Source organism: Solanum lycopersicum, chromosome 10 (genome assembly GCF_036512215.1).
Source record: "Solanum lycopersicum chromosome 10, SLM_r2.1".
Lineage (NCBI taxonomy): Eukaryota > Viridiplantae > Streptophyta > Magnoliopsida > Solanales > Solanaceae > Solanum > Solanum lycopersicum.
Window position 1 is genome coordinate 2,752,407 of NC_090809.1, and position 27,666 is coordinate 2,780,072.

A 27,666-nucleotide genomic window follows, 5' to 3' on the forward strand; every position below is an offset into this window, starting at 1 on the left:
CAATACGTTAATTTCAAAGAAAGAAGGTTGATAATTAGTAGCTAGAATTTATATTCTTCAACGCACAAAGGGTTGAGAATAATGTTTAATGCCTATTTAGATTAATATTACGTAGATCATAAATAATATATAGTTGAGTGTACACTTAACAAAATAGTACGTCAAAAATAGTAAAAATAAAGGTAACGTTGTTTTCTAATAGGAAAAATGCACAAGTATTCCTTCAATTTATACACGAAATCTCAGAGACACACTTATACTATAATAAGATCCTATTATCCCCCTGAACTTATTTTATAAATAATTTTTTTTATCCCTTTTGGGCCTACGTGGCACTAGCTTGACAAAAAAAGTCAACCAGCGTTGGACCAACGAGATAGTATCACGTAGGCCAAAAAGGGATAAAAAATTATTATAAAATAAATTCAGGGATAATAAGACCTTATTATACTGTATAGATTGAGGGGATACTTGTGCACGATGAATTATTGGTCATTTTTTTGTTTATTTACTTTAATTGACAAATACATATTACATTTTGGAAAGTTGCGTTAGAAAAATAAAAATTGAGTAGTATTTTTTTTTATAAGCACATGATATAAATACTTTTTTCCCAATGCATGCATCCTCAACTTCATCAAATTTATCTTAATATCCAAAATTTAAAATCCAAAGTTTTAATTATTCATCTAACAATATGGTTAGGGTGCATGTTGCATTATTTAGGTGATTATAAGAGGGTGCAATGAATGAGAATGCACACACTACGTTAACTTTGATTCACAAATTTTGAATTGACAGAAAATAAGATACATTTTTAAAGAACTTTTATTTTTAATATAAATATTTTTACCAATGAAATATATATATATATATATATATATGAAAAATTAAAAAAAACGTCTTTCTCTTTATATAAAACAAACCCTAAATTATTTACGGTGCACAATCCATTTTTGTTGTCATCACCCTTCTTTAAAGTAAAACCAATCAAGACCAAACCAATAATCTCAATTCGTAGAAGAGTTGAGATTTTCATTCTTATATATTTCAATATACAATAAACACTATTCCATAAATTAGATAAAAAATATATAATTCTAATTTACGAGATATGAACATAATAATTTCTCTTCCTCAAACTTTTTTTTTTTTTTACAAATCCTTAGCAAAGTAGGGCATGTAAGTAAGTTTAACATATATACACACTTCATTGACCAATTTATTAACATAATAATATTTAATAGTATTCTCTTGTAATTAATTGCTTTAATAAGTAATTAAAAAATATTAAACCTAATCATTACAAAAAAAAAATTAAAATAGTTTGATTGGGTGTACATGTCAAATGACAAGATCACATGCAAGCCGGTGTTTTTATTAAAAAAGGACAGGCAAAACATGTTTCATGTTTGAAAGAGATATATATTATATAGTTTCTCCGATTATTTTATGCGATTTTTTATTTAAAGTTATTTTTTGTTTATATTAACTTCTTCATATCAATAAATAGGAATGAAATGTACGCATACTTGATCGAACTATAATCAAGTCAAATAAAATAAAACGAATAAAGCGTAACATTTTTTTTTGCTATAATTTTGGACAAGTCAACTTGTTATAAGTCATTTCTACAAATGAACAATTTTCCACAAAACATGTGAAACACAGCAAAGCTGTCGTGGACAAATTAGATCCATACACGTGTAAGATTTGATTTTTTTTCATCAAATCAAACTATCACCACATATTAAACATATAAATTTAAAAAATATTATCCGAAAATATATTAAATCTTGAAAGCTTATATAAAAATTCTATCCAATTTCAAAAGTTTGATTTTATAGTCTTCTCTCACATTGATTTTTAGTCGTGTGTTATTTTTATATGTACCAATCTGAAGAGGAAAAAAATCACTTTTTTATTCAATTTATAAATGATCATACGTATTTTCATCCCTAATTCTTCACGGTTATAACTATATATATATAAAACTTAAATATATTTACCCTTCTAGAAGAAATTATCACGGACTTACCATTACAAAGTACCAATGTTAGTATTTTGTTTGGTTATTTAATTTTTTTAGATTAATAAAAGACAAAAAAAAGAAAAAAACTTGTGGATGGGGTTTTTTGTTTATATATAGTACATAGAAAGGGAATTTGAAGAAAAAAAGAGGTTAATAATAGTACTTTTGGATTTTTTTAATTATGATATTTAATTTCTGACATTATAATGACTAAATATGTTTAAATTTTAATTATTTAAAACATCATTCTTGATTTTTTAGTTTTTACATATTTTTTAGTTTGATTTGTTAATAATTTTATTCGTGCATCTCAAAATATTTATCACTCATATTAAATTATTGCAAAATACTTAGTCCTTATTATATATTTGTGGCAAATATTTTTCAATTTAAAAGTTCAAAACAAATCTTACGTGGGCTGATCTATTTTAATCCTATCCTCTTTACGCTATCAAAATGCTTATGGTAATTAATTAATTTTTTAACCTTTTATAGTAATTAATTAATTTTTATAGGCTCTCAAATTATGTTATACTCCATAATAGAGTAGATATTTTGGTAAAAACAAATATTATCTTAAATTATAAATAAAGATGAAATAGTCAAACATTTTAATTTATTGTTTTTACCTTTTATAGTAATTATCTTTATCTTAATTATGATATATAATAGAGTAAATATTTTAGCGAAAAGAAATATTATCCTAAAAATAGATAAAGATTAAATTGTCAAACATCTTTCTAATATTGTTTTGTCCTAAAATGGTTAGTCACTATTTGAACAGTCAAAGAATATTTTTAAAAAAATAAAAAAAATCTATTTTCACATCCCTAGACTAAAATATATCTGCTTCCGGACTTGACGAGATATAACGAACATAACCAATACAGAGCATAACGAGATATTGAATCATAATCTCACTCAAATTACGAAAAACTACATTATATACCAAATGCTCGACCACAACTACACACGCAAATTTTTTAACGTGTGGCTTGTTCGTGCATCTCGATGCATTATAATACGACACGAGAGGGACACAGAAGTCAATAAAAGGCCAAGTAATATAAACCAAAGATCGCGCGAAAAGATAATAGTTGCCGCGTATTTAAAATGTGAATACATGCCAGCATGTCATGGGTCCAATTCATTCAACTTACCTATAAATATCTCGAATAATTTTTCATTCTCAACACATAAAAAAAATAAAAAAAAATAAAACTTTTTTTTTTTTTACTTTTGCTCCAAAAAAATGAAGAAATCAAATATTTTTGCAGCTTCCATAACTGCAGCTTCTTCTGCAGTTGCTATTTCTTCTTCAAATTCTTCATCCAGAGTTCGAATTTCTCATCATCAGGTAAATAATTTCTTCCCTTTTTTATGAGTTTTTTTTTTTTTTTGAAAAAAACGATTTCGAAGTTTTTAATGATTGAATTCTAAATCTAATATTAGTTCATATCTTTTGTGGATCTGTAACTTTACCTACTCAATTTTTTTTATTTGGTGATTTTCTGTTAAAATTTGAAAACAGATCTGGAATTTCAAAGTAGATGAATAATTTAGTTCCAATTGTTTAAAACTGAATATATATGAGCTTGCGTAGAAAAAAAGCTGTTATAATTTTTTTTTTGGTTAATTCAGGATGAAAGTTCAATGAAGAAGAAGAAGAATGAAGAAAATTCATTGAAGAAAAATGGAGAATCAAAATCTTCTTCAGACAAATTTGCACCAAAATTTGATGGATTGAGATTTATTGAGACTTTGATTACAGCTCACAGATAAGTTAACAAGAGGGGAAAAAAAAAGAAAGTAATTTTTGACAGCTTTATTAGTGAAAATATTATCTGAGGAAAAAATGGAATATATGAAGGTGAAATTGTATGATATTAATTTTGTTTATGGGTTTTGTTTTTGCTTAATTGGTGTTTAATTAGGCAATTTGATGACTGTTTTTTTTTTTTTTTAATTTTAGTTTATGAGTACTATGAATGAATGAAGAGATTGAAGGAACAAAGAGGGATTTTGCTTTACTTATTTGTTGTATATGAAATTGATTGGTGGGATTATAATTTTTTTTCCATTTTTTAGAAAAATATTTGATTTAATTTTATTTGTCTATAATTGATTATATATATATATATGGGTAAAATATCGTTTAATTTTATAATTTTAAATTTCTTAGATATAAATTTGAGATAAAAAAATTATAAAAAAATTGAGACATTTTTGTTGAAACAAACAGTAAAAGTAAAGGAAAACAAACTTTTCACCTGGATAAACTTTTAAAAGTATGTTTATTTTGATAAATATTTTCTATTAGAATTTTTTTAAAAATATATATATGTGTTTAGAAAATAATAATTGTGATTAGCTAATCAATTCAATATTGAAGCATCAAATGTATAAATTTGGTCATATATTTACTCATGATGTCTTTGTCTTTTCTGACATATAAACTCTAATCTCCTATATATGTTTAAACTTTCACCTATTTTAATATTTTCTCTGTTTTATTTTATGTGATATTATTTAATTCGATAAGAAATTTAATAAATAAATGAAGATTTTGAATTGGTTTTTAAAATGAACTTATTTTTCTCTTTCCTCATAAGTGTATTAGATTATTGTTTTAAAATTAAGTGGGACAACGAGGGTAAAAGAGGAATTATATCTTTAAATACTTGTTATATAAGAAAATATGAAATTTTTTTTGGGACTGATAAAAAAGAAAATTATGTCACATAAAATGAAACGGAGGTAGTAATGTTAGATTGATATAATACACTCTCAACATTTCATAGTTTTTTATTTTGATTTTTGATTTGATATTCGAAGCCCATGTTGAAGTTATTCTACAATTTCCCTTTTGTTATTAGTTATTACATTTCAAAGTTTTTTGTTTTGGTTTCCGATTTGATATTCAAAGCTTACATGAAGTTCTGATTAATCTGAGTCGCGCACTGTAAGGCTTGTTTGAGGATTACACTCTCAACATGATTTTTTTTCATACTCAATGCTCGAACCCAAACCCCTCTAATTAAAAGTGAAACAGTCTCACCACTATATTTCTACCCATGTTGATTACACTCTATAATTGTAAACCTTTGGATATTTTGATCGATTAAATTAAAACCGATATGACATTATATTTCATATCTTATAATAGGGATAATAATATTAATTATCATACATAATTGGTGGATTGTTATAATATTCTTTACCTTTAATTTTGTAATAAAATAATTGGGAGAAATAGCATAATCAATTACCAGAAATACAAAAGAAAAAGATGTAGCAGATTTTGTTGAATTTGGTGTAATAAATTATTATTGTGACTTGTTTTCCAAGTCAAAATGGCGGCGACGTCACCCCTAAAAGCATAATATTTTGAAAAATAAAAATGTCAATTTTATATCTCAATTTTATCTAAATTTAATATTTTGACATAAAAAATAAAGTTATATGATTTTTTTTCTTTTCAATTCATAATTTTTAAAATATTTCAAATAACAATAAAAATATAAAAGATTAATTTATAAAATTTTTAATATTGAATCCGACTCGATTCGAGTATAAACTAGCTCATCGAATATTCTGCATATTCTCAAATCTCAATCTTTATAATGCATTTCTCATCTGTTTTCCAATAACTTTATCTTTGGGTGAAGTTTTTTCCACTCCTCTTTTTGTATTGTAATGGGAATTTTATTTAAACTCCGCATTCGATGATCAATAAAACAGATTGAAAATTATGAAAAATTAGAATTTAAAAATACGCGTAAATTTATTATTTATTGTTATTAAAATGATTATTTCTTATACTTAAATTAATATTTTTTTCGTTCGAAACTGTTTGTCATGTTACGCTTTTCGAAAGTCAATTTGATTAATTTTCAAAGTTAAATTAGATCATATTAATTCGATATTTTAAATAAAAAATTAAATATTCTAAACCTATATGAAAAGTACTATAAATTGTAATTTTTTGCATATTAATATGATGAAAAATACATCTTAAATGTTAGTCAAAATTTTTATAGTTTGACTCTAAAATTAAAAACTATGACAAATAATACCAGACGGAACGAGTATATTATTTTGTTATAATTACTATTCTGAATGATTTGACATAATTCCATAGTATGGATCATAGTTTCGTCACTTCAAACGTTGTCTTATGTTAGGACTTTTTTTCTTGAGTCGAGAATTTATTAAAAACAAATTCTCTATCTTTAAGATAGGAGGAAAAAGTTTAGTAAACACTCCTTTTTTTTTATTACTCAAATTTTATTTTGTGAAATTATACTGTATATTAATTATATCTAATAATAAATTATCAAATTCTAAAAATAATTGTGACGATAGAGTACACTACTTCACAAAAAAGAGGATGACATAATTAATTAAAAAAATTACAATTACATTTATATGGATATCGAGTCAACCCAATCCGACTCGACATTGATTCATAGTTGAGAGGGATTAACAATCTCTCCATTTACTTAAATGTTAATTATCTACATATAATGACATAATTTTCTCATAAAATAATTTGATTTCGAAGAATTTTATATAGCTAAAATCCATTTGCATATGTAATCAATCTCTCCAGGATTCATTAGTCACGCTTCAATATCAATATCAAACGTAAAGTACGAAACAAAAAAAATATGTGATCTTAAGGGTGGACAGCTAGATTAAAGTCACACTATAATTATGAGATAATAGTTATTATCTTAAAACTATGCTATCAGTTAAAAGTTTGACTCATTTATGTTATTATCATTAAAAAATAGACTTATTTTTTAACAATGGTTTTGCAAAATCATTTTTGACATGTGGCCAATTATAATTTGGCCACGTCAATTTTTTTAATAAAAAAAAATCATAATTCTGAAATTGACTTAATTTTTTTTAAATTTTTTTATTAAATAAATTAATGACGTGGCCGAATTATAATTGGCCACGTCATCAATTTTTAAATAAAAAAATCAAAATTCTGAATAAAAATTGATTTTTTTTGATTTTTTTATTAAAGAAATTTGATGACGTGGTCGAATTAGAATTGATCACGTGTCAAAAATGGTTTTGCGAAATCACCATTAAAAAATAATAGCATGAATGAGTCTTCTTTAACGGCAATGACATAAATGAACTAAACTTTTAACTGATGACATAAATAAACTTTCTCTAAAAGTTCGATAGCATATTTGAGCCTTTTAATCACTATAAACTCCCATAAGAACAATAAATAAAAGGAAGCAAGAAATTGAATTAAATGAAACTACACCCTAATAACCCTACCTTGAAAATTGGTGTTCTTCAATTTTCGCACCGCTTGCCCCACGGGACAAACGAGGTCAAACGTTCAAAACCATCCACCTCTAAAACTATTTTTATAAATTACCCGTTAATAAAAAGAATTATTACATATCCCAAATATAATGTTATATTTGAAGTAAATAAGAGTATTACATATATATATAAAAAAAAGAACCAAAATGAAAATTAAAAAGACTTATCCATCATCATTCATTTCATATATTCAACATTAATATAACTAAAAAAGTGGTTATCACCATTAGAATCATTGAACATTTAGTACCTTTTGAAGAATTCCTCTTTTGTTCATCACTTTTGGCTTCTGGCTGAATAACATCTTTGCAATTTAGGCCTTCTTTGTCCTCTTTGCACATATTTGCAAATAGGCCAGGTGGATATTTGCCATATAGATTAATGTAATTAAACATAGTTGTAGCACATCCATTTTGCACATCATTTATTTCTTGTGTATGTTTGCATGCTAATTGTTTGAATGCATTGCAACATATTGATGAATTGTAGTGAGGTCCTTTGCATTGGCTTGTTATGATGGTGTAGTTTTCCCTTTCAAAATCAATGGGACAATCTTTGAGAAAAAAAAAAGAGAAGAAAAAGAAAGAAGAGAAAAAGTCAAGATCGTGACAAGTCAGAGTTTTCACTGAGAAATCAGATTTAAAATATAATGAAGTAAATACAGAAAAAAGCTATATGTAGACTCAAGCAGGGATGTTAAGCTTAGTCCATAAAAATACAACTCATTCAACTTGAGCCGGTTAATTGTATTGAATATGTACTTATTTAGGGGCTAGTGCACCAATCATTGATTCGAGGATCGTTATGTAAAACACATTCAAAAGTTATAAAATACTTAATGTGAACATATTTTAGAATAAATATTAGATCTACGAAATTGAAGTTGAAAATTCTAGTCTGAACTTCAAAAGAAACTTCAAATTGCGTGTATAATTAAAACCTCGAACAAGTAAAAGAGGTCAAAACAAAAATTGATTGTGTTTATAGGTAACATCATTTAATAAAAAGCCAACAACTACAATTTTTCGCGTCAAATAACTTCTAACCTTTACTACAGGTTAAATACTTCAAACTTTTTTAAATATAATTTGAACAATAAATATAGAATCGACTATCAATGCAATTTTTATATTTATTCATGGGTTAATTAGGGTTACGAATCAAACCATTTTGACTTGAACAAACATTAGGTGCATTATGACTCAAACTATTTATCAATTCGAATCATTGTATCCAAATATAGTTCATACCATGTAACTCGTTCATTTGACATCTTCTCTCAATTTCATAGGAGCAATAAATCTCAAAAATTAATCAATTTTTCGAGCTTTCAAGAACGAACGTTTTAATATATATTTTAAAAGAAAAAACAAGCCTAAAACTTATAAAATCATAAAATTAATTGCATTAACATAAAATTTTTTAAGAACACATAAGAATTAAACAAGATATATAACAATAATAACAATAAAAAGGGATTAAATTGATACTAACTTCCTTGTTGTTGAAGAAGGGCACGTCCCGTATGAACACGAGCCTCAAGCACATCATCTGTTCGAACAACAATAATAATTACGTTTCAGTCTTTAATAAATAAAAAAAAAAGAACAATTTTTTTTTATTAATAACCAAATTTGAATATAAAAAATAATTTTAAAAAATGTAGGAATTTACGTTTGATATATAATGGAGAAGAATATGACAAGCCAACAAGAAGGAAGAAGAGGAACAAAAAGAAGAATTTTTGGAAGCCCATTAAAGCTTCTCTTCTTCTTTTGGCAAATAATTATGAATTTTTTTTCTTAATTAACCTATTTTTTTTTATTTTTGCCAGAATTTTCTTCAAATAATTATTTTTTTGAATTTGTTTTTTTTAGAGAGAGAAATGTTAAATGAATAAAGAGCGGAAGCTAATGAAAATAAAAGAGAAATACTAGGAGAAAATAAAGGGCTTTTAAAGGCTCTTTAATTTCTCTATTTACAAGAATTAAATGTTATTTTAGTTAGTCAAACGATTCAAACCTGTCTCTGAACTATAGTATTATTTAAGTTAGATAATGTTGTGTATATATAATAAAAATTTGAAATCTTAATTATATCGAATAAATTGTTTTTTGTTTTTCCAAAAAAATCTTGTTTTATCTTCGTTTGTTATTAAAATTGCTTGATTCTCTCTTATTTTATTTTTCCCTTTAGTTAATTTAAAAAAGAACGATATATTTTTATATGTTTAACAATTTAATTTTAAATGCTCATTTTCACTTGTATATTTATAATTTATTTTAGATTTCAAAATTTCAAATAAAATAATTTAAAAATTATGTTAAATTAAATTAATCACATAAATTAAAATGAATGTACATAATTTATTTGCAAACTTTAAAGGTAAATTCATTTAACTTTAACTAAAGGTAATTAAGTATCAATAATTACTATAATAACTTTCAAAAGTCGATAAACGTATGTCAATCTAATTAATTCAACTCTATAATTTTCTCCTCTGTTGACCTACGTTACTAATTTATCTCAACTAAATTTAAATTAGTTAAAAATACCCTCCATTTACATTTAATAGTTATTCATTTCAAAAATAAATTTTCATTTATTTAAAAATTTCGTAATAATGCACGGTTACTATAATTTCTATCATATCTTCTGCTGTTAGGATAATTACTTTGTGCGTAGTGGATAAATCTCCACTATATAATACTTGCAACCCACTCGATACACGAAATATAAACTGTATTAGACAAGAAATTTTTCTTTTTTACTTTTCACTTTTAACATATAAAGAAAAAAATATATTTTTTAATATTTTACTAAGATTAAACATTAAATAGTAAAAATAGTGTGATAAAATATTTATATTCATAATTATTTTTTTTGATGAATATATAATATTAAACTGTTATAAGTAAAACTGTTAGTGAAAAAACTTACAAGATAATAAAATTGCAAGATTACAATTGAAAATAAAATGAAGAAAGTAATCTGAGGCGCGGATATTTCGCTCTCTTTAAAGAGATTCAAGCCCACTGCAGCAAATGTTTTCACCGGTCCAGCAGTAGTCCTCTTTAACTTGTCCCCTCCAGGATACAACAGCCTTTACAAAGTATAACTCAACAACTCTGGACAAGAGTTGAGTCCAAAGCTCCACAAAAAAAGAACACCTCCATTCAACTAATAAGAACTCTCTTTAGACTAACTCTTTCACTCTTTGTTTTCTCTTATGAATTGTGTGTATCTAAAACCAAATGAAGACTACCACTATTTATACTACAAGAAGTCTTTCTAGCAATGAATAGGAAGATAATGGAGGTAGTAAATAGTGAAGATAATGGCCTTAGGAGTTACATAGGTTACAATGGGAGTTACATAGGTTACATAAGTTACAATGGGAGTTACATAGGTTACATATGTTACAAAGGGAGTTACATATGTTATATAGGTTACAAAGGGAGTAATGGAGGAATTAAGAATGAAATACATTGATGGATAACCAATGCTAATGGATGATGTAGAAGTCATCCATTTTTATAACTCCAAAATAAAGCAATTTAATATGTTAAATATTAATATTAAAATGCTAATAACCTAACAATCCCCCACTCATTTTAATATTTAGATAAGAGAGTATATCAGCTGAAGGAAGACTACTATGCATAATGAAGGTGTGCTCTGCATTGAATCTCCACTTAGTGAAACAGTAACTTTTACTCCAGAGTCGTAGTGGTCTCAGACTTGAACTATGACTGCTTAAGGGAAATAAAATATCACTGCTCACACATAATAATCAAGGTGTTGACATGAGCTTTAACAGCCAGCACGTTATGGCCATGTGCTATCCCGGTTTCATGAGTGCATTTGAGAATAAGCCCCATTCTCATAGGAAGCGACCTACTTCCACACATCACATAGGTATCTGTCGAGAGTGCTCCTGTAAGATTAACATTCCACCCATACGGGCTACTGATACTCATTAAGAGTTTTATCAACTCAATCTTCACAAACTACAGGAAATAATGCACTCACATCATAGGGAGGGGAAAAATAGTGCATTTTTCACAACAAGTCATCATATGATTAGTTTTTCCCTTTGAACCTGGTTATAAGATCTCTAGTCCCCAAGTTGGGTTTCCTCATATATGACTCAAGAATTTGTAGGCTTCAATCCCATCCCCCTCGATGTGCTCCAAACCTTTTCTCTTGTTAAGGCCTTTGTAAGAGGATCTGCAAGATTATCACAAGATTTGACATAATCAACATTAATGGTACCATTTGTCAAATACGATCTTACATTACTGTGTTTCCTCCTTATAGGTCTGGATTTACCATTGTAATAACGGTTTTGAACTCTACTAATTGCAGCGGTGCTATCACAATGAATTAAAATAGGAGGAATTGATTTTTCAAAATAAGGAATTTGAAACAATAAATCTCTTAACCAATTCGCTTCCTCACTAGCTGAAGCTAAAGCAATTAGTTCAGCTTCCATGGTAGAGTTGGCAATTATAGTTTGCTTTTTTTGATCTCCAAGAAACAGCACCACCACCTAAAGTAAAGACATAACCAGTTGTAGAAGAGGAATCACCTGACAAAGTGTTCCAATCCGCATCACAAAAGCCTTCAAGTACAACAGGATATTTTTTATAGAACAAACCACAATTTTTCGTTCCAATTAAATATCTCATAACTCTTGTTATAGCATGCCAATGTTCATTACCTGGCTTGCTTGTAAACCTGCCAAGTACTCCTACTGCATATGCAATATCAGGCCTAGTGCAATCAGTCACATATCTCAAACTTCCGATTATACTAGCATATTCCTTTTGATTTATTACATCATTTTCATTTTCAACAGGAAATAAATGAACACTTGAATCAAAAGGAGTAGCAACATGCTTGCAATCATGAAAGTCATATTTTTTCAAAATTTTCTCAACATAATGTGACTGGTCAAGGAAAATCCCCTCACATGTTCTTGTTATTTTTATTCCAAGAATAAAATTTGCCTCACCAAGATCTTTCATATCAAAATGGCTTCTAAGAACATTTTTAGCTTCATCAATAACATTCATGTTAGAGCCAAAGATCAACAAGTCATCAACATATAGGCAAAGGATCACATGTGAATTATTCCAAGACTTATGATATATGCACTTATCACACTCATTTGTCTTAAAACCATTTTCAATCATGCAGGAATCAAACTTTTCATGCCATTGCTTTGGTGCCTGTTTTAAGCCATATAGGGATTTAGTAAGTTTACATACTTTGCTTTCTTGGCCTGCTTCAACAAAACACTGTTGACACCCAATTTTGACCGACCTTTGAACTTTTTAGAAATACTATTCGATTAAATACGTATTTTAAATTTTAGAATTTTTAATCGACTTTGCTTGAAAGTCACATATTTTAGTATGTTTTATTCTATAAAATTATCGTAAATATTATTAAAATATTTTAAAATTATTAATGAATTTCAAATGTTAAAATTTAAATGATTTTCAATTACATAAAAAATATTTAATATATGTAGTATTTTAATTAAATAGTAATTCCTACACTTTCCTTAAATTTTAAATTCTAGCCTATTTATTCAAATTTCTTTCAATTCTAGCCACATGAATTAGAGTTTTATTACAATCATAGCCTCTCTTTCATTCCAATTCTAGCCAAATGTTATTGCAATTTTAGCCATTCCGTATCTAACTCATCTAATTTCAAGAAATCATCTTTTGATCTCATCCGTCCATCTTAATTAATTCCTAGATCTAATCCTAACCCTCCATCTCTATCTAATCGACGGTTGTGATTAAATTCCCTTTTCTTCTTGATTCCAACACACTAAAAAAAAAAAAAAACAAAAAACAACAAAATCAAAACCTAAAATTTCTACTCCCCCCTCTCTCCATCCGTCTCCCCTCTCCCTTCTCTCTTCCTCTCCTCCATTTTTTTCGGCAAAAGCCATCATCGTCGGTGAGCTCTCCCTCTCGCTCCTTCTTCGTTTTTCTTTTCTCCCTTCTTCCCCCTCCTCTCCTCCCCTCTTCTTCTCCTTTTATCCTCATCTGACCAGCAGCCTGCGAGCCCCGCCAGCAGCAGCCGGCAACGCAAGGCCACAGCGAACAGCAGCCGCCTCTTCTTTCTCCTCTCCGACGCACGCAGCAGCAGCAACCCACCAGCAGCCTGCGCAGCAGCAGCACCTGGAGCGGCGCACGACAGCAGTCAGGCCACTCCGGCCAGCAGCTGCGACCAACAGCAGCAACTGGCGCCCCTCTCTTCTCTCTCCCTTCTCCAGCGCTACTCTCTCCCCCCCTCCCGTCTCTTCTCTTCCCTTCTTCTTCTATTTTTATGCAGGCACCAGCGCCTCCCGCCAGCAAGCAGCTCACTCGCCCTTTCCTCTTCCGGTGACACAACGGGCAACAATTCAGGCTATGGTCAGCAATGGCGTGAAATCCGAACTTAGTGTTTGAGAAATGGCGGATCTGGACAGATCCGTCTAGGTTTGTTCTAGTCAATTAATTGTTATTCATCTCTTAATATTCTTAGTTGTTGGTCCTTGGCATGCTCTGGATTTCTATACATCTACTTTATGTGAGTAAAAATGTTTTGAACTGCATTGTAGAAGGAGCCATGAGTTTTTCTTTTTTTTTATCTTAAGCATGTTTCGTTGTAAGTTGCTGATGTTTGAATGCTCTTATATCTATATAATTGGCTTCATTATAATTTGATGATATGCAGAAAGAAATAATATGTTCTTGATTTAGAATTGTGGACCCTTGGTTTTAAATTGATTAACTTCTTAAACTAATATGATGCAAATTTTCCCTCAACTTTGATGCCTACGGATTTGTTTTTGATATCAACTTAGTAATTTTGTATGATCCTTTTGTTGAACTACGTGACTGATGCACATGATGAAATTGTAGGTTCTGTGATCTTTGTAATATTGATACCTCTCCCTTAATTAATTACTCTTGCCCGACGAATTTGTAATTGATAGCTTATTAATCAATTTCTTGTTTTATTCGGTTGTGTATATTTTTGACATGTTAATTTTGGTTTTAGTATTTTTGAATTTGACTCATATTTGGCTCTTCATTATTTAAGGAAAAATTATATATCTCTTCCCAATTTTATATTTTACTTGCTTACATGGTAAAGTAATATTATTTTTTGGCTCTTCTTTGGGAAAATATATTCTCTTATTTATTTATATTTGGTAAAATATATAAAAGATAAAGGATAATTTCTTATTTGTTTATATATGGTCAAAAATAATTAATTATTTTCTGATTTTGGATTCATCTTCATTTGTGAAAATATTACTCTATTAATTTATTCTTACTTGTTTATATTTGGTAATGAAATATTTTAACATATTTTCTGATTTGGATATCCTTTAAAATAAGGAAAATTGTATTATGATTGATTCCTTGAAATATTTATTTCCCTTATTTGTTCCCCCTCCTCTACTATATAAAGAGACTCCTTTTATTCATTCAAAATATACCCATTCACTCTCAACCAAAAATTCTCTCATCACTCTCCCTTCTCTCATTGCTCTCTTGCTACTTTAAACAATATATTAATATTTCGGCAAATATTCAAGTGCTTTTCTCCGCTATTTTCCTGCTTTGTTCGAGTACAAGGTGAATCATTTTGTTTTGTTTAACAGGTTTCATATTTGAAGTTCAAGTTGAAGATTAACTGAAGAAGGATTTGTTTATTTGTTTGAATGTATATATGTCTATATATTTTATTTTTTCCGCTATTTTATTTATTCGAATGTTGTAACAATTGTAACCCTAAGATCATATAATAAAGTTATTTGGGGGTCGTCTAGGGGAGGGGGATTTATATGCTTACTTGCTCATTATTTTTTTTTTTAGAAATCATGCCTATAGGTTTGTCTTTAACCACCTAGATTTGATATTTGTAGGTGTTATAATCTAATCAATTTTCAATTTGCTTGACGTTTTTGTTAACAAGCCTTAAAAAAATAAGAACTAGAGTCCATTAATTTTTAAATGTTAAAATCAAATCCTAATAAATCTAGTAGGTTGTTAGATGTTAAAATATTATAAATTCTCATTTGTCTTATCATGTAGAAACCATGTCTAAGGTTTAATTTGTTCATACCATTTACGAAATCATGCATATATATGTTACTTTTTTTGAACACCTAGAAATCATGTCTATAGGTTTGTAAATAAGAGAATAAAATTTGTTTGTGCATATTTGAGTCCTCCCCTAAAATTAATTAATATTATTTAACTAGTAATCCCATTTGTTTTCCACATTCGTGATGCAATATTTTTTTCTTTTTTCTTAATACTAACTTAGAATCATTTCATGCATTTAACTTGGCTTTAAAAAATATTTCAAAACCTTGTAACATAAATTTTTTTTTTAAAAAAAGTCATTATTCAATCTTTCTTTAAATTTTGGATTGATTATGACTCTACTTTATTTTGAAATAAATTATAAAATACTATCTCCTAACCTATCGTTAGTGGGAAAGTCAAAGGAACTACGAGGTCTAGTTCCAATTTTTTAAAACCGATGCGTCCCCGGAAGTACCACTTCCCATGAATTTCAAAAAGAATTATGTGCATTTATATGTAATTGTTTATGTGCCTACGTGTGAACTAAATATTTTAAATCATTTTTCAAAACATAACTATTTTTAGACCGACCTCAAATCAAAATTGTTTCTATGGTGGAGGAGCACGATCAATAATATCGTGGCATCATCCCTATAAAGAAACAAACATTTTTTAAAAAAAAAAAAATAAAAAAAAATTAAAAAATTCCTATTCAAAACTTATCAATTTTCAAACTTTATTTTCGCACATATTAATTGCTTAATATTTGCCAATTTTGTTTATAACATAGTGTCGTATGTCAAAATAAATATTTATTGCCATCACCTAGCTTTACATATCTAAATAAGAATAATAGTCTTAATTGTTTCGTATTTGTTATCACTTAGTAAGATTAAATAAATTAATAAACGACCTTGATTGCTATTTGTACCCCCACATAGATTGCATGAGATACGGCCGGGACCCACACTTGTGGACCTCGAGGGATGCCTAACACCTTCCCCTCGAGGTAATTTGAACCCTTACCCTAATCTCTGGCCCGTTGACCTTAGTTAGACTTAGTTAGGTTAGATAGGCGCCCTAACGCGCCTTAATTCGTTAGGTGGCGACTCCAAAACTCAAAAATCCCAAAAGAGTTGTTAGGTCGTGCACAAAACCCGTTTTCCGCGAAAATGGGGCGCGACAGAATGGCGACTCCGCTGGGGATGTTAGGTTCTTACCATTACGTGTTAACTGCTTATTTATGTGGGGTTTATTTTATTCATTAGGTGCTTACTATGTTTTGTTGCCCTATTTATTATCTCATCTTCATGTTCCTCCCTTTCCCTTTCCCTTAATTGTTTATTATCATGTTTCACCTCTTCCCTCTCCCCTTATTTGTTTACATGTTTAATCTCGTATCCTCTTGCTTTATTTGCGTAGTTTTCATATCTTTATATGTCTACTTTCCTTTATTTATGCTTATTTATTTATTGTTTATAAACTGCCTATATGTTACCGTTTTCCAATTTAAATGCTAAATGTTTACTGCTTTAATAAATTGGCATCCCGCTCATACTTTCCCCAATTGGGACCCTCTTCCTTTTTATTTTGTTCTCGTGATGTTGTGCCTTTGCACCTCTCACAACTACTCCAATCTTATACAAATACCCATTATAGAGAGTCGGCATATGCGTGGACGTAGTGGATAGTTTTACTACCGCGAAGCCACGAGCCTCTCGCATAGAATCCCTTTCAAGTCCGTGTCAAGCCAACTCTTAGAAGTCCTGGTTAAGTCATACATGCTGCATAAGCCCTAGGAGGTTTGACCCTTGGTGTCAATCCATGTAATTAGTAGCCACTTTCTCGTCTGAAGGGCCCCAACACCCTTAGACAAATTGCATATTTATGTGTCAACGTGATCATAATAATTAAATCAAGCCAACATTGCCAAAATGGAGTTTAGAAGTTGTTTGTTACTTTGTTTGCAGAGTCATGGCTCACCCCCACTTTCCAAACACGCAAATGATGGTCAAAGCTAATCCCATTTTGAAGACTTGGTGGAAAGATATACAAAAAAATCGAGAGTTAGAAGCGAATGAATTGTTAGGCGGCCTCACTGCTTTGATCTCCGTAGAGTCAGATCGTCACTTAATCAAGGCATTGTTGAAATTCTGGGACACTGAGAGGTTAGTCTTCAAGTTCAGGGATTTTGAGCTAACTCCAACAATAGAAGAAGTTGGAGGATTCATGGGTCTCGCATACAAAGAGTTGGAAATGATTGTTCCACACAAGCCAAGTCCAAGATCTTTTTTGAAGCAAATGGGCATGTGTCATAATCCAAATCTACTTTGTCTGAAAGAAGGCTGGATTTCTTTAGAGTTCTTATATTCACGCTTTGGGGATGAGGAAGGTCATCAAAACTTTCATAGGGAATTTGCTTGCTCTTCTGCAAAATGGGAAAGGTATCGTCTTAATGCATTCGCTGTCGCCCTATTAGGCTCATTGGTTTTTCCTAGAGAAGGAGGAAAGATCCACACCGGCTTATGTTATGTGGTTCGTATGTTGGCTCGAGGTGGGAAAACCTTGGTCCCTATGATACTCGCAGAAATTCTAAGAGCTTTGACTGCATGCAACAAAGGCAAAAGATACTTTGAAGGGTGCAACTTTCTGCTGCAACTTTGGGCCGTCGAACATTTCTACCAAAGAGTTAATAAAGTAGACATCGTCAGAGGGACTATGGGGAACAAAATTATCAACCATCCCCTAAGGATGAAACATTTTATCTCCCCTGTGGGAACAGAGGACTGGTTCACATACCTAAAGGAGCGGTCAGCCGTTGAAATCCAATGGAAGTATTATTGGTTGAAGCCACGACGTGCCATCATAAGAGGAAATGAACTTTACTTCATTGAGCTTATCGGTTTGAACGGTGTGCAACCTTATGCACCACTTCGAGTCCTTCGACAATTCGGACAGATCCAAATGATACCTCTACGATCCCACATGAGCCACTATGGATATGACTTTGGGTCAGAATTACCGCAAGTGAACACCATACTGCGAAGATGGAAGAATGTGATAACTATCGATGTTCAAGAGCACCGACCCTTCTGCATACCTGAATATTATGTATGGCTTTTAGAAGATGCAGAGCATAGAGATTTAAGCGAAGGAGGCCTTCCTGGTTTTGGCGACGAAAAAGAGAGAAGATGGGCTCGCAACCTCCTCAACACTGATTATGACATTACCCTAGAAATGAAGAAGCAGATTGTGCCTATCATTGGAGAGCAACACGATTAAAGCTTTTATTATTATTTATTTCTCTTTACTCCCCATATGTTATCCCTAGCCCTTTAGTTATCTTTAGATTGATGTAATAAACAGAAATTATTTCAATAATCGAAAGTTGTTCTATTATCTAACTCTAAACTCCAAATTGGCAAATAAGGCTTGAATTAATTATTATGCATCACTTATGTGTCGCTTAGGCCTACCTCTGGCTCAACGAGGTTCCTTGCATTTAGGGCGTTTATTTCAAAACAACGTGTTGATATTGTGATATTATCTTAACCCCTAACTCTTTTCTTTTGATTCTATTGTTTTCCCATTTCCTAAGGTTGATCTATCCTTCATCCTGGCACATACACGATCAAAAGGGACCCCCCCTTCTCCTTCTTCTCAAAGAGCAAGCTCAAAAGACAAAGGAAAAATGGTTGACGACAACAGCACCACTGAAAGGGTAGAAGCTTCTGAGGGAGGACAACTTCATAGTAATCTTATCCTAAGACTCGAGCGCAAGATTTCACAGTTGGAAGAAGAGGTAGCCAACATGCGTGATTTGGCCAAGTTGTCTATCTCTCTTGGAACCCAATTTGGAGAAAACACAGACAATCCTCCTAATCAAACAGCCACGCCAGACAATCCTCCGATCCATATATCCCCACCTGAACCCATTCGTCCAAATGCCTTTCCACCACCCCACGCACAAAATACCCAATTTCCATTTCACCACTATTACCAACATACCAAACCAACTGTCCCAGAAACAACCCCAAACACAAATATCCCACATACTTTTGGGAACAACAATCCCAATCCCATATACGTTGAAACTGCCCCTCTGACTCATGACCTCCATGAGTCAGAATCCCATCAGAAAGACATCTTAATAAAAACCCTGACTGAGAGATTAGACAACTTGACCAACAGGGTACAACACGTGGTAGGAAACAAAAGGTTGGGAGGATTGGGCTATGAGGATCTGTGCATGCATCCTGATGTGGAACTGCCCGAAGGATACAAGCTTCCGAAGTTTGAGACGTTCAATGGCATTGGGGATCCCAAAGCCCACCTACGAATGTATTGCGACAAACTTGTAGGGGTGGGGAGAGATGAGAAGATACTCATGAAGTTGTTCATGAGGAGTCTTACTGGGGAGGCCCTATCATGGTACATTGAGCAAGACTCGCGGAAATGGATAAAATGGGTTGATATGGCAACTGACTTCATGAATAGGTTTGGTTTCAATATTGAAAATGCGCCTGATTGGTTTTACATTCAGAACCTAAAGAAGAAACCGAGTGAATCCTTCAGAGAATATGCCATAAGATGGAGGTCTGAGGCGGCTAGGGCCAGACCCCCTATGGAAGAATCTCAAATGAAAGACTATTTCATCCGTGCCCAAGAACCACAATACTATGACCGAATGATGCTGGTGGCTGAAAAGAGTTTCGCTGAAATCATCAAACTAGGCGAAAGAATTGAAGAAGGCATAAAGAATGGGACTATCATCAACTTGGAGGCTTTACAAGCAACCAACAAGGCTCTGCAATCTGGTGGAATGACAGAGAGTCGAAAGAAAACAGGTTCTGTAATGATGGCTCATGGAACTAGGACCCCTTTGAGGCACAAGACAACAAACCCACCACCATCCCCATACCCTCACACCCCATACCTTCACACCCCATACCCTCAACATCCCTCAGCTCCACCCCCTATATCTCCCCAACCCATGCCAATATATTACCAAAATGCTCCTCCTCAATATTTGCATGCCTCATATCCTGTCTATAATGTTCAACCAACACACTTCCAAACTCCACCACCCACTCAAACACCAAATTACCGAAACAGACCTTCCTATGAAAGAAGACCTACAAAAACCTATACCCCTTTGGCTGAACCCATAGCACAACTTTATGAGAGACTGAAACAAGCTGGGTACGTCTCTCCAATTCCTGCATTACCTGTGGACGTTCGCGCGAAATGGTACGACCCTAACAAGGTCTGCGCCTACCATTCTGGGATGAAGGGCCACACCACCGAAGTTTGCAGAGCCCTTAAGGATAAGGTTCAAATGTTGATTGATACAAAGACCATCCAACTGAAGGATCCTACACCGAATGTTGCGAATAATCCTCTCCCTAACCATCAAGTCAACATGGTGGAAGCTGGTGATGTCTGGGATTGGGAAGAATCTATCTGGGCCGTCGAAACAGAGGAAGCCATGCCTACCACTGCCCAGGCACCACTAATAGTGCAAGGACTCGCCCCATTTGAAGTAGAAGTTGCTGCACCCAGACCACCATTCGCTGTCTATAAGGCATCCTCCCTAACACAATGTGACACACATGCTGTACCTTGGGATTACAACAAAAGAGAAACAAATGTGGAAGAGACAGATGTTGCAACAAGGGTCACCAGATCTGGAAGAATTTACACTTCTGAAAATTTGGTTCAGGGAAGCTCTAGCAAATCCAAAGCGCCAATCGTAGAGCTCGAGGATCAAAGTATTTGGAAAAAGGTTAAAGCTAAAGAATACTCTGTCATTGAGCAGCTGAGTAAAACCCCTTCCCAAATATCAATTCTGGAGTTACTACAATCTTCCGAAACTCATCGAGATGCCCTTCTAAAGATCCTTGGTGAAGCTTATGTCCCGTCCAACATCACTCATGGAGAGGTATCCCAAATGGTGGGGCAGGTGTTTGAGGCTTACAAAATATCTTTTCACAAAGATGAACTGCCAATCGAAGGAACAACTCACAATAAAGCTTTGTACATTTCGGTTCAGTATCAGGATAAGGTGATAAACAAAGCATTAGTTGATGCAGGTTCAGGTTTAAACATTTGCCCTCTGAGCACACTGACGAGGCTGGGTGTGGATAGTGCAAAAATTCAGACATGGAAGATGAATGTGAGGGCATTTGACGGCTCTCAGAGAGGCACTATTGGGGAGATAACCTTGGACATGCTCATTGGTCCTGTCACTTTCCCCATAGCTTTCCAAATTTTGGACATCCCTTCATCGTTCAACTTATTATTGGGTCGTCCATGGATTCATATGGCTGGAGCGGTTCCATCTACTCTTCACCAATGCCTGAAGTTTGAATGGGATTATGAAGAGGTTGTGGTCCATGGGGAAAAAGGGCATCCTGTATACACGATTGAAGGAAGAGAGAATAGGGATGGCGAAATGTACCATACAGTGGAGCTTGTTGGTAATATTGAGTTGCAACCTTGGTTCAGCCAAAAAATCATAGATATGATGGCCTGGTTCGGTTTCGAGCTTGGGAAAGGTTTGGGGGCTAAATTACAAGGGATAGTCGAACCTATACAGCCTGTTCGACATTCCACCACTTTTGGTTTGGGTTATAAATACACCACCGAAGAATAGCTCGATTGGCGACCACCTAGAGATGGGTACTACTATCCATTGAAGAAACCCATACCGCCATTGTATCAATCATTTCGATCAGCAGGTTTCATGGGAGACAATATTGATGAGATCTCAGACGACTTGAAGGGGTTATCGCTAACCAAAGAAGAAGGGAAAGTTTGCAACGTCGTGATCAACGAGGAGGAGAAAGGGGGCCCTAGTGGAAGCAAGGAGGCAAAGATCAGCGTCAGCAACTGGACCTCGACTCCATCCAGACCTCGTCGAGCATCTGGGTAGCCTTGGAAGATGTTTTTCTATCAAATTTTAATTCAAATAAAGGAGTTTTAATAAACGTTTTAATTCCCGTCCCATGTATTGCTTTCAAATGAGGACTTATGAAATTTTCGAATCTTTATCAATAAAGTTCTTTTCCCATTTTTTTTGTCTTGTATTTAATTTTTACTATTTTTTTTCTTTCTTCTCACCAGCAAATTTCATTATAAAAATGTCGAATCTGAGATTGTGGCATACAATGAGACTGCTTAGCTTAACCTTAATGACTTAGAAGAAGTCGAAGACAATGAGGTTCCCGAGGAGTTAATCAAAAGGGTTGAGGAATTCGAGGAAAAACCCAATCCAAATTTGGTAGAGACAGAAGTGGTGAATTTGGGAAATGCAGAGGTGATACAAGAAACCCGAGTAAGCATCCATATGACAAAAGAAGACAAGAAAGAGTATACCGAGTTTCTCATAGAGAATAAGGATATTTTCGCGTGGTCCTACGCAGACATGACAGGGCTAAGTACTGCAATCGTAGCCCATCGACTACCCACTGATCCAGCATATCCTCCGGTAAAACAGAAGCTGAGAAAATACAAGCCCGAGATGAGTTTGAAAATCAAAGAAGAAGTATCAAAGCAATTAGATGTTGGGATACTCCAAGTGACAGAATACCCAACTTGGCTTGCAAATGTCGTTCCAGTGCCCAAGAAAGACGGCAAGGTCAGAGTTTGCGTGGATTACCGAGATCTCAATAAAGCTAGCCCTAAAGATAACTTTCCATTACCAAACATACACATACTGATTGATAATTGTGCTAAGCACGAAACTCAGTCATTTGTGGATTGCTTTGCCGGCTATCATCAAATTGAGATGCACAAAGACGACGCTGAGAAAACCGCTTTCATCACGCCGTGGGGCGTCTATAACTATAGGGTGATGCCTTTTGGACTAAAGAACGCTGGAGCTACGTACATGAGAGCGATGACTACTTTGTTCCACGACATGATCCATAAGGAAATTGAGGTTTATGTGGATGATGTCATCATCAAATCAAAGGAAAGTTTAAATCATTTGGAGGATTTACGGAAATTCTTTGCCAGGCTACGCAAGTACAATCTGAAACTGAATCCGGCAAAATGTGTCTTCGGTGTGCCTGCTGGAAAGCTTTTAGGTTTCATTGTCAGTCGTCGAGGTATAGAATTGGACCTGTCAAAGATCAAAGCCATTCGTGATCTTCCCCCACCAAAGAACAAGAAGGAGGTAATGAGTTTCTTGGGGCGACTTAACTACATCAGTCGTTTCATTGCTCAGTCTACTGTCATCTGTGAACCTATCTTCAAGCTGTTAAAAAAGGATGCTGCAGTGAAATGGACAAGTGAATGTCAACAGGCATTTGACAAGATCAAAGATTATCTATCCAATCCTCCTGTATTGGTGCCACCAGAGTCAGGTAGACCATTACTTTTGTATATTTCAGTATTGGATAATGCTTTCAGTTGCATCTTGGGACAACACGATGAAACAGGGAGGAAGGAGCAAGCAATATATTATATGAGCAAGAAGTTCACATCGTGCGAAGCCCGATACTCTCTATTAGAGCGTACCTGTTGTGCTCTAACATGGGTTGCCCAAAAGTTAGGACATTACCTCTCATCGCATACCACTTATCTGATTTCAAGGATGGATCCTTTGAAGTATATCTTTCAAAAGCCTATGCCCACAGGTAAACTGGCAAAATGGCAGATACTGTTGAGTGAGTTTGACATAGTGTATGTCACGCAAAAAGCAGTGAAAGCACAGGCATTAGCAGACCATATGGCAGAGAATCCCGTGGACGATGATTACAGACCGCTGAAGACCTACTTCCCAGATGAAGAGGTGGCGTTTGTGGGAGAAGACATTTCTGAAGAATATGATGGATGGAGAATGTTTTTTGATGGAGCTAAAAATCTGAATGGATGCGGCATTGGGGCTGTTTTGATCTCACCCACCGGGCAACATTATCCAGTATCAGCAAAACTCAGATTCCTTTGCTCAAATAATATGGCCGAATACGAAGCCTGCATACTAGGTCTCCGACGGGCGATCGACTTGGATGTCCAGGAAATGATAATAATAGGGGATTCAGACCTATTGATCCATCAGGTTCGAGGTGATTGGGCAACAAAAAATCGAAAGCTGTTACCATATTTGGAGTGCGTGCACAAGCTATGTAAAAGGTTTGTCAAAACAGAATTTAGACATGTACCAAGGGTCCAAAATGAATTTGCAGACGCCTTAGCCACTCTGTCTTCTATGATTCGACACCCTGATCACAATTACATCGATCCTATTCACATTCATATACATGAACAACCAGCTTATTGTTTCCATGTTGAGGAAGAGCCTGATGGAAAGCCCTGGTATGATGACATTAGAAGATATTTGAAGAGTGGTGAATACACAGAAGATGCAACAAGTGTACAAAAGCGTACAATTCGAAGGTTAGCAACCCAATTCTTCTTAAGTGGGGAAATACTCTATAAGAGAACTCCCGATTTGGGACTGTTAAGATGCGTCGAAGCAAGAGAGGCTCGCAGGCTGGTCGAAGAGATACATGCAGGCACCTGTGGCCCTCACATGAACGGTTTTACATTAGCAAAGAAGATTCTGAGATCAGGATATTATTGGCTAACTATGGAGACAGACTGCATTCGCTACGTCCAGAAATGCCATCAATGTCAGACTCACGCAGATATGATTCGAGTACCTCCCAACGAACTCCATGTCACTAGTTCACCTTGGCCGTTTGCAGCATGGGGCATGGATGTCATTGGTCCAATCGAACCAACAGCATCCAACGGGCACAGATTCATTCTTGTTGCAATTGACTATTTCACCAAGTGGGTTGAGGTCACCTCCCATAAATCAGTGACAAAGAAAGTTGTGGATGACTTTGTCAAAAACAACATTATTTGTAGGTTTGGAATTCCTGAGTCAATCATCACCGATAACGGCACTAACCTAAACAGTGACCTGATGAGATCAATGTGTGAGAAGTTCAAGATCAGTCATCGAAACTCTACAGCATACAGGCCACAGATGAATGGGGCTGTTGAGGCGGCAAACAAAAACATCAAAAGGATATTGCGCAAGATGATCGATAATCACAAACACTGGCAGGAAAAGCTACCTTTCGCATTGCTGGGGTATCGTACCACAATCAGAACTTCCACAGGGGCCACACCTTACTTCTTAGTATACGGCACCGAAGCTGTGATACCCGCCGAAGTTGAGATACCTTCCCTAAGGATCATCCAAGAAGCAAAGTTGAGTGATGCTGATTGGATACGAGGTCGGGCAGAGAATTTGGCATTAATAGATGGAAGAAGAATTAACGCCATTTGTCATGGTCAGCTCTATCAGAATAGAATGGCCAGAGCTTTCAACAAGAAGGTTAAACCCAGACATTTCTCACCTGGGCAACTGGTTTTGAAGCGGATTTTTCCAAATCAAGACGAGGCAAAGGGTAAATTTTCACCAAATTGGCAAGGTCCATACATAGTCTCTCGAGTACTGACAGGCGGAGCCCTCATACTTGCAGAAATGGATGGAGAAGTTTGGCCAAAACCTATCAATTCAGATTCTGTGAAAAAATATTACATCTAGAGATTTATTCATGCTCTTTTGTAATTTGGAACTACGTCAGACCTGATTCCCATTTAAGAGGGGATACGTAGGCGCTCCTATGGGGTTCGGTCTTATTATAAATAAAACTTTCATTTCCCCCCCTTTCTACCGATAACTGGGGCAGAATTTTTGAGAGGATCTCAAAAATTCCATCAAGACTTCTCCTGGCACATCTTCATACTGGGGCAGAAATTTTGAGTTTACTCAAAATTTCACCAAAAGTTTCTTCTCAACAAGCAGTCAGATTACAACGAAGATTAAAAGATAGCTCCACTTTTGAGTCAGACGTTGTAAAGTCTCAACCTATGCCATGGTCAAAGATTCGACATCAGCTTTTATTAAATAATAATTTCAAAATCTTTGAAAGTTTTTGTTTTTATTATTATTATTTTTCTCTCCTTTTCCCTTTTTTTTTATGAAAAAAAAAAACAGACGCTCGAAGAGGTGTGGATGGCAAGTCAAAGGAGCACGCTGCGTCAAAGCATGGATACAGATCAACCTTCCCCCCTTTAAACTAACTATTTCTCTTTGAATGTAGAAAATACAGGTACATATACGAAGGCAACTGCAACAATCAACATCACCACATTTGAGCCGAAACATGACACTCGGTCCTTCCAATAAGGCGAACGCCCAAGCTACTATGCTCGATACTATGCCTGATATCACACTATGCTCAAAGAACTACATCATTATGTTATGCACGAGAATGCCAAGATGCATTATTGCATGCGCTCGATATTTTATGTGCCCGAAGAAACACATTATTGCATGTGCTCGATATTTCATGTGCCCGAGGAAATACATCATCGCATATGCCCAATATTGACTTATGCTCGAAGAATTGCATTATCGCATGCGCTCGATATTTTATGTGCCCGAAGAAATACATTATTGCATGTGCTCGATATTTCATGTGCCCGAGGAAATACATCATCGCATATGCCCAATAATTGACTTATGATCGAAGAATCACATTATTACATGCTCTCGATATTTTATGTGCTCGAAGAAATGCACCATTACATATGCTCGATACTGCATGTGCCCGATATTATATTGTGCTTGAAGAAGTGCATCATTGCAATATGCTCGATATTGCATGTGCCCGAAGAAATGCATTATCGCATTGTGCCTGAGACTTCATTGTGCCCGAAGTTTGCATAAGCTCAAGATTGCATCGTGCTCGAAGTTTACATGTGCCCGAATCAAATCAAGTCATAAGTATCAACAGATGTCAAAAACAGATACGCTCTCTTTACTCATTACTGATATCCCAAAGGCGTCATCCTCCAAAGGCATCATCTTTCATAGCCTGCGGACTTCATGTCATGGCCTGAGGACTTATTTTATGCATATCATGTTCCTAAGGCGTCATAGTCTAAAGGCATCATCCTCATGGCCTGCGGACATCATATCATGGCCTAAGGGTTTAATTTCTTCCTATCATAATCCGAAGGTGTCATAGTCTAAAGGCGTCATCTTCATGGCCTGCAGACAACATTTCATGACCTGAGGATACATTTCACGTATCATGGCCCTAGACACCATAGCCTAAGACATCATCTTGCATGGTCTTAAGG

The 27,666-nt window shown here is 33.7% G+C and overlaps 3 protein-coding genes across 3 annotated transcripts; 2 read left to right on the forward strand and 1 right to left on the reverse strand.

Moving 5' to 3' along the window:
- Positions 1–1,588: 1,588 nt before the first annotated feature.
- LOC101263470 (uncharacterized) lies at positions 1,589–4,046 on the forward strand. Its single transcript, XM_004248118.5, has 2 exons — positions 1,589–3,389; positions 3,674–4,046. The coding sequence occupies exons 1-2, from the start codon at positions 3,285–3,287 to the stop codon at positions 3,812–3,814; spliced, it is 246 nt and encodes an 81-aa protein (XP_004248166.1). The 5' UTR covers positions 1,589–3,284; the 3' UTR covers positions 3,815–4,046.
- Positions 3,227–9,245, reverse strand: LOC101263163 (GPI-anchored protein LLG2). Its single transcript, XM_004248117.5, has 3 exons — positions 9,062–9,245; positions 8,882–8,938; positions 3,227–7,940 (listed from the first exon to the last, which is right to left on the reverse strand). Exons 1-3 carry the CDS (start codon positions 9,141–9,143, stop codon positions 7,570–7,572), a joined length of 510 nt encoding a protein of 169 aa, XP_004248165.1. The 5' UTR covers positions 9,144–9,245; the 3' UTR covers positions 3,227–7,569.
- A 9,941-nt stretch (positions 9,246–19,186) lies between these two features.
- On the forward strand, positions 19,187–22,150 carry LOC138339132 (uncharacterized). The gene has a single exon (XM_069290455.1). It carries the CDS (start codon positions 19,187–19,189, stop codon positions 22,148–22,150), a length of 2,964 nt encoding a protein of 987 aa, XP_069146556.1.
- The last annotated feature ends 5,516 nt before the right edge of the window (positions 22,151–27,666 follow it).

What these genes read in the sequence shown, in the direction of transcription:
- LOC101263470 (XM_004248118.5), top strand. Translation starts at nt 3,285, where the DNA reads ATGAAGAAATCAAATATTTTTGCAGCTTCCATAACTGCAGCTTCTTCT. An exon ending in TTCGAATTTCTCATCATCAG is followed by an intron (nt 3,390 to 3,673) that starts GTAAATAATTTC and finishes TGGTTAATTCAG; the next exon opens with GATGAAAGTTCAATGAAGAA.
- LOC101263163 (XM_004248117.5), bottom strand. Translation starts at nt 9,143, where the DNA reads ATGGGCTTCCAAAAATTCTTCTTTTTGTTCCTCTTCTTCCTTCTTGTT. An exon ending in TTCTCCATTATATATCAAAC is followed by an intron (nt 8,939 to 9,061) that starts GTAAATTCCTAC and finishes TTGTTCGAACAG; the next exon opens with ATGATGTGCTTGAGGCTCGT. An exon ending in CCTTCTTCAACAACAAGGAA is followed by an intron (nt 7,941 to 8,881) that starts GTTAGTATCAAT and finishes TTTTTCTCAAAG; the next exon opens with ATTGTCCCATTGATTTTGAA.
- LOC138339132 (XM_069290455.1), top strand. Translation starts at nt 19,187, where the DNA reads ATGGTTGACGACAACAGCACCACTGAAAGGGTAGAAGCTTCTGAGGGA.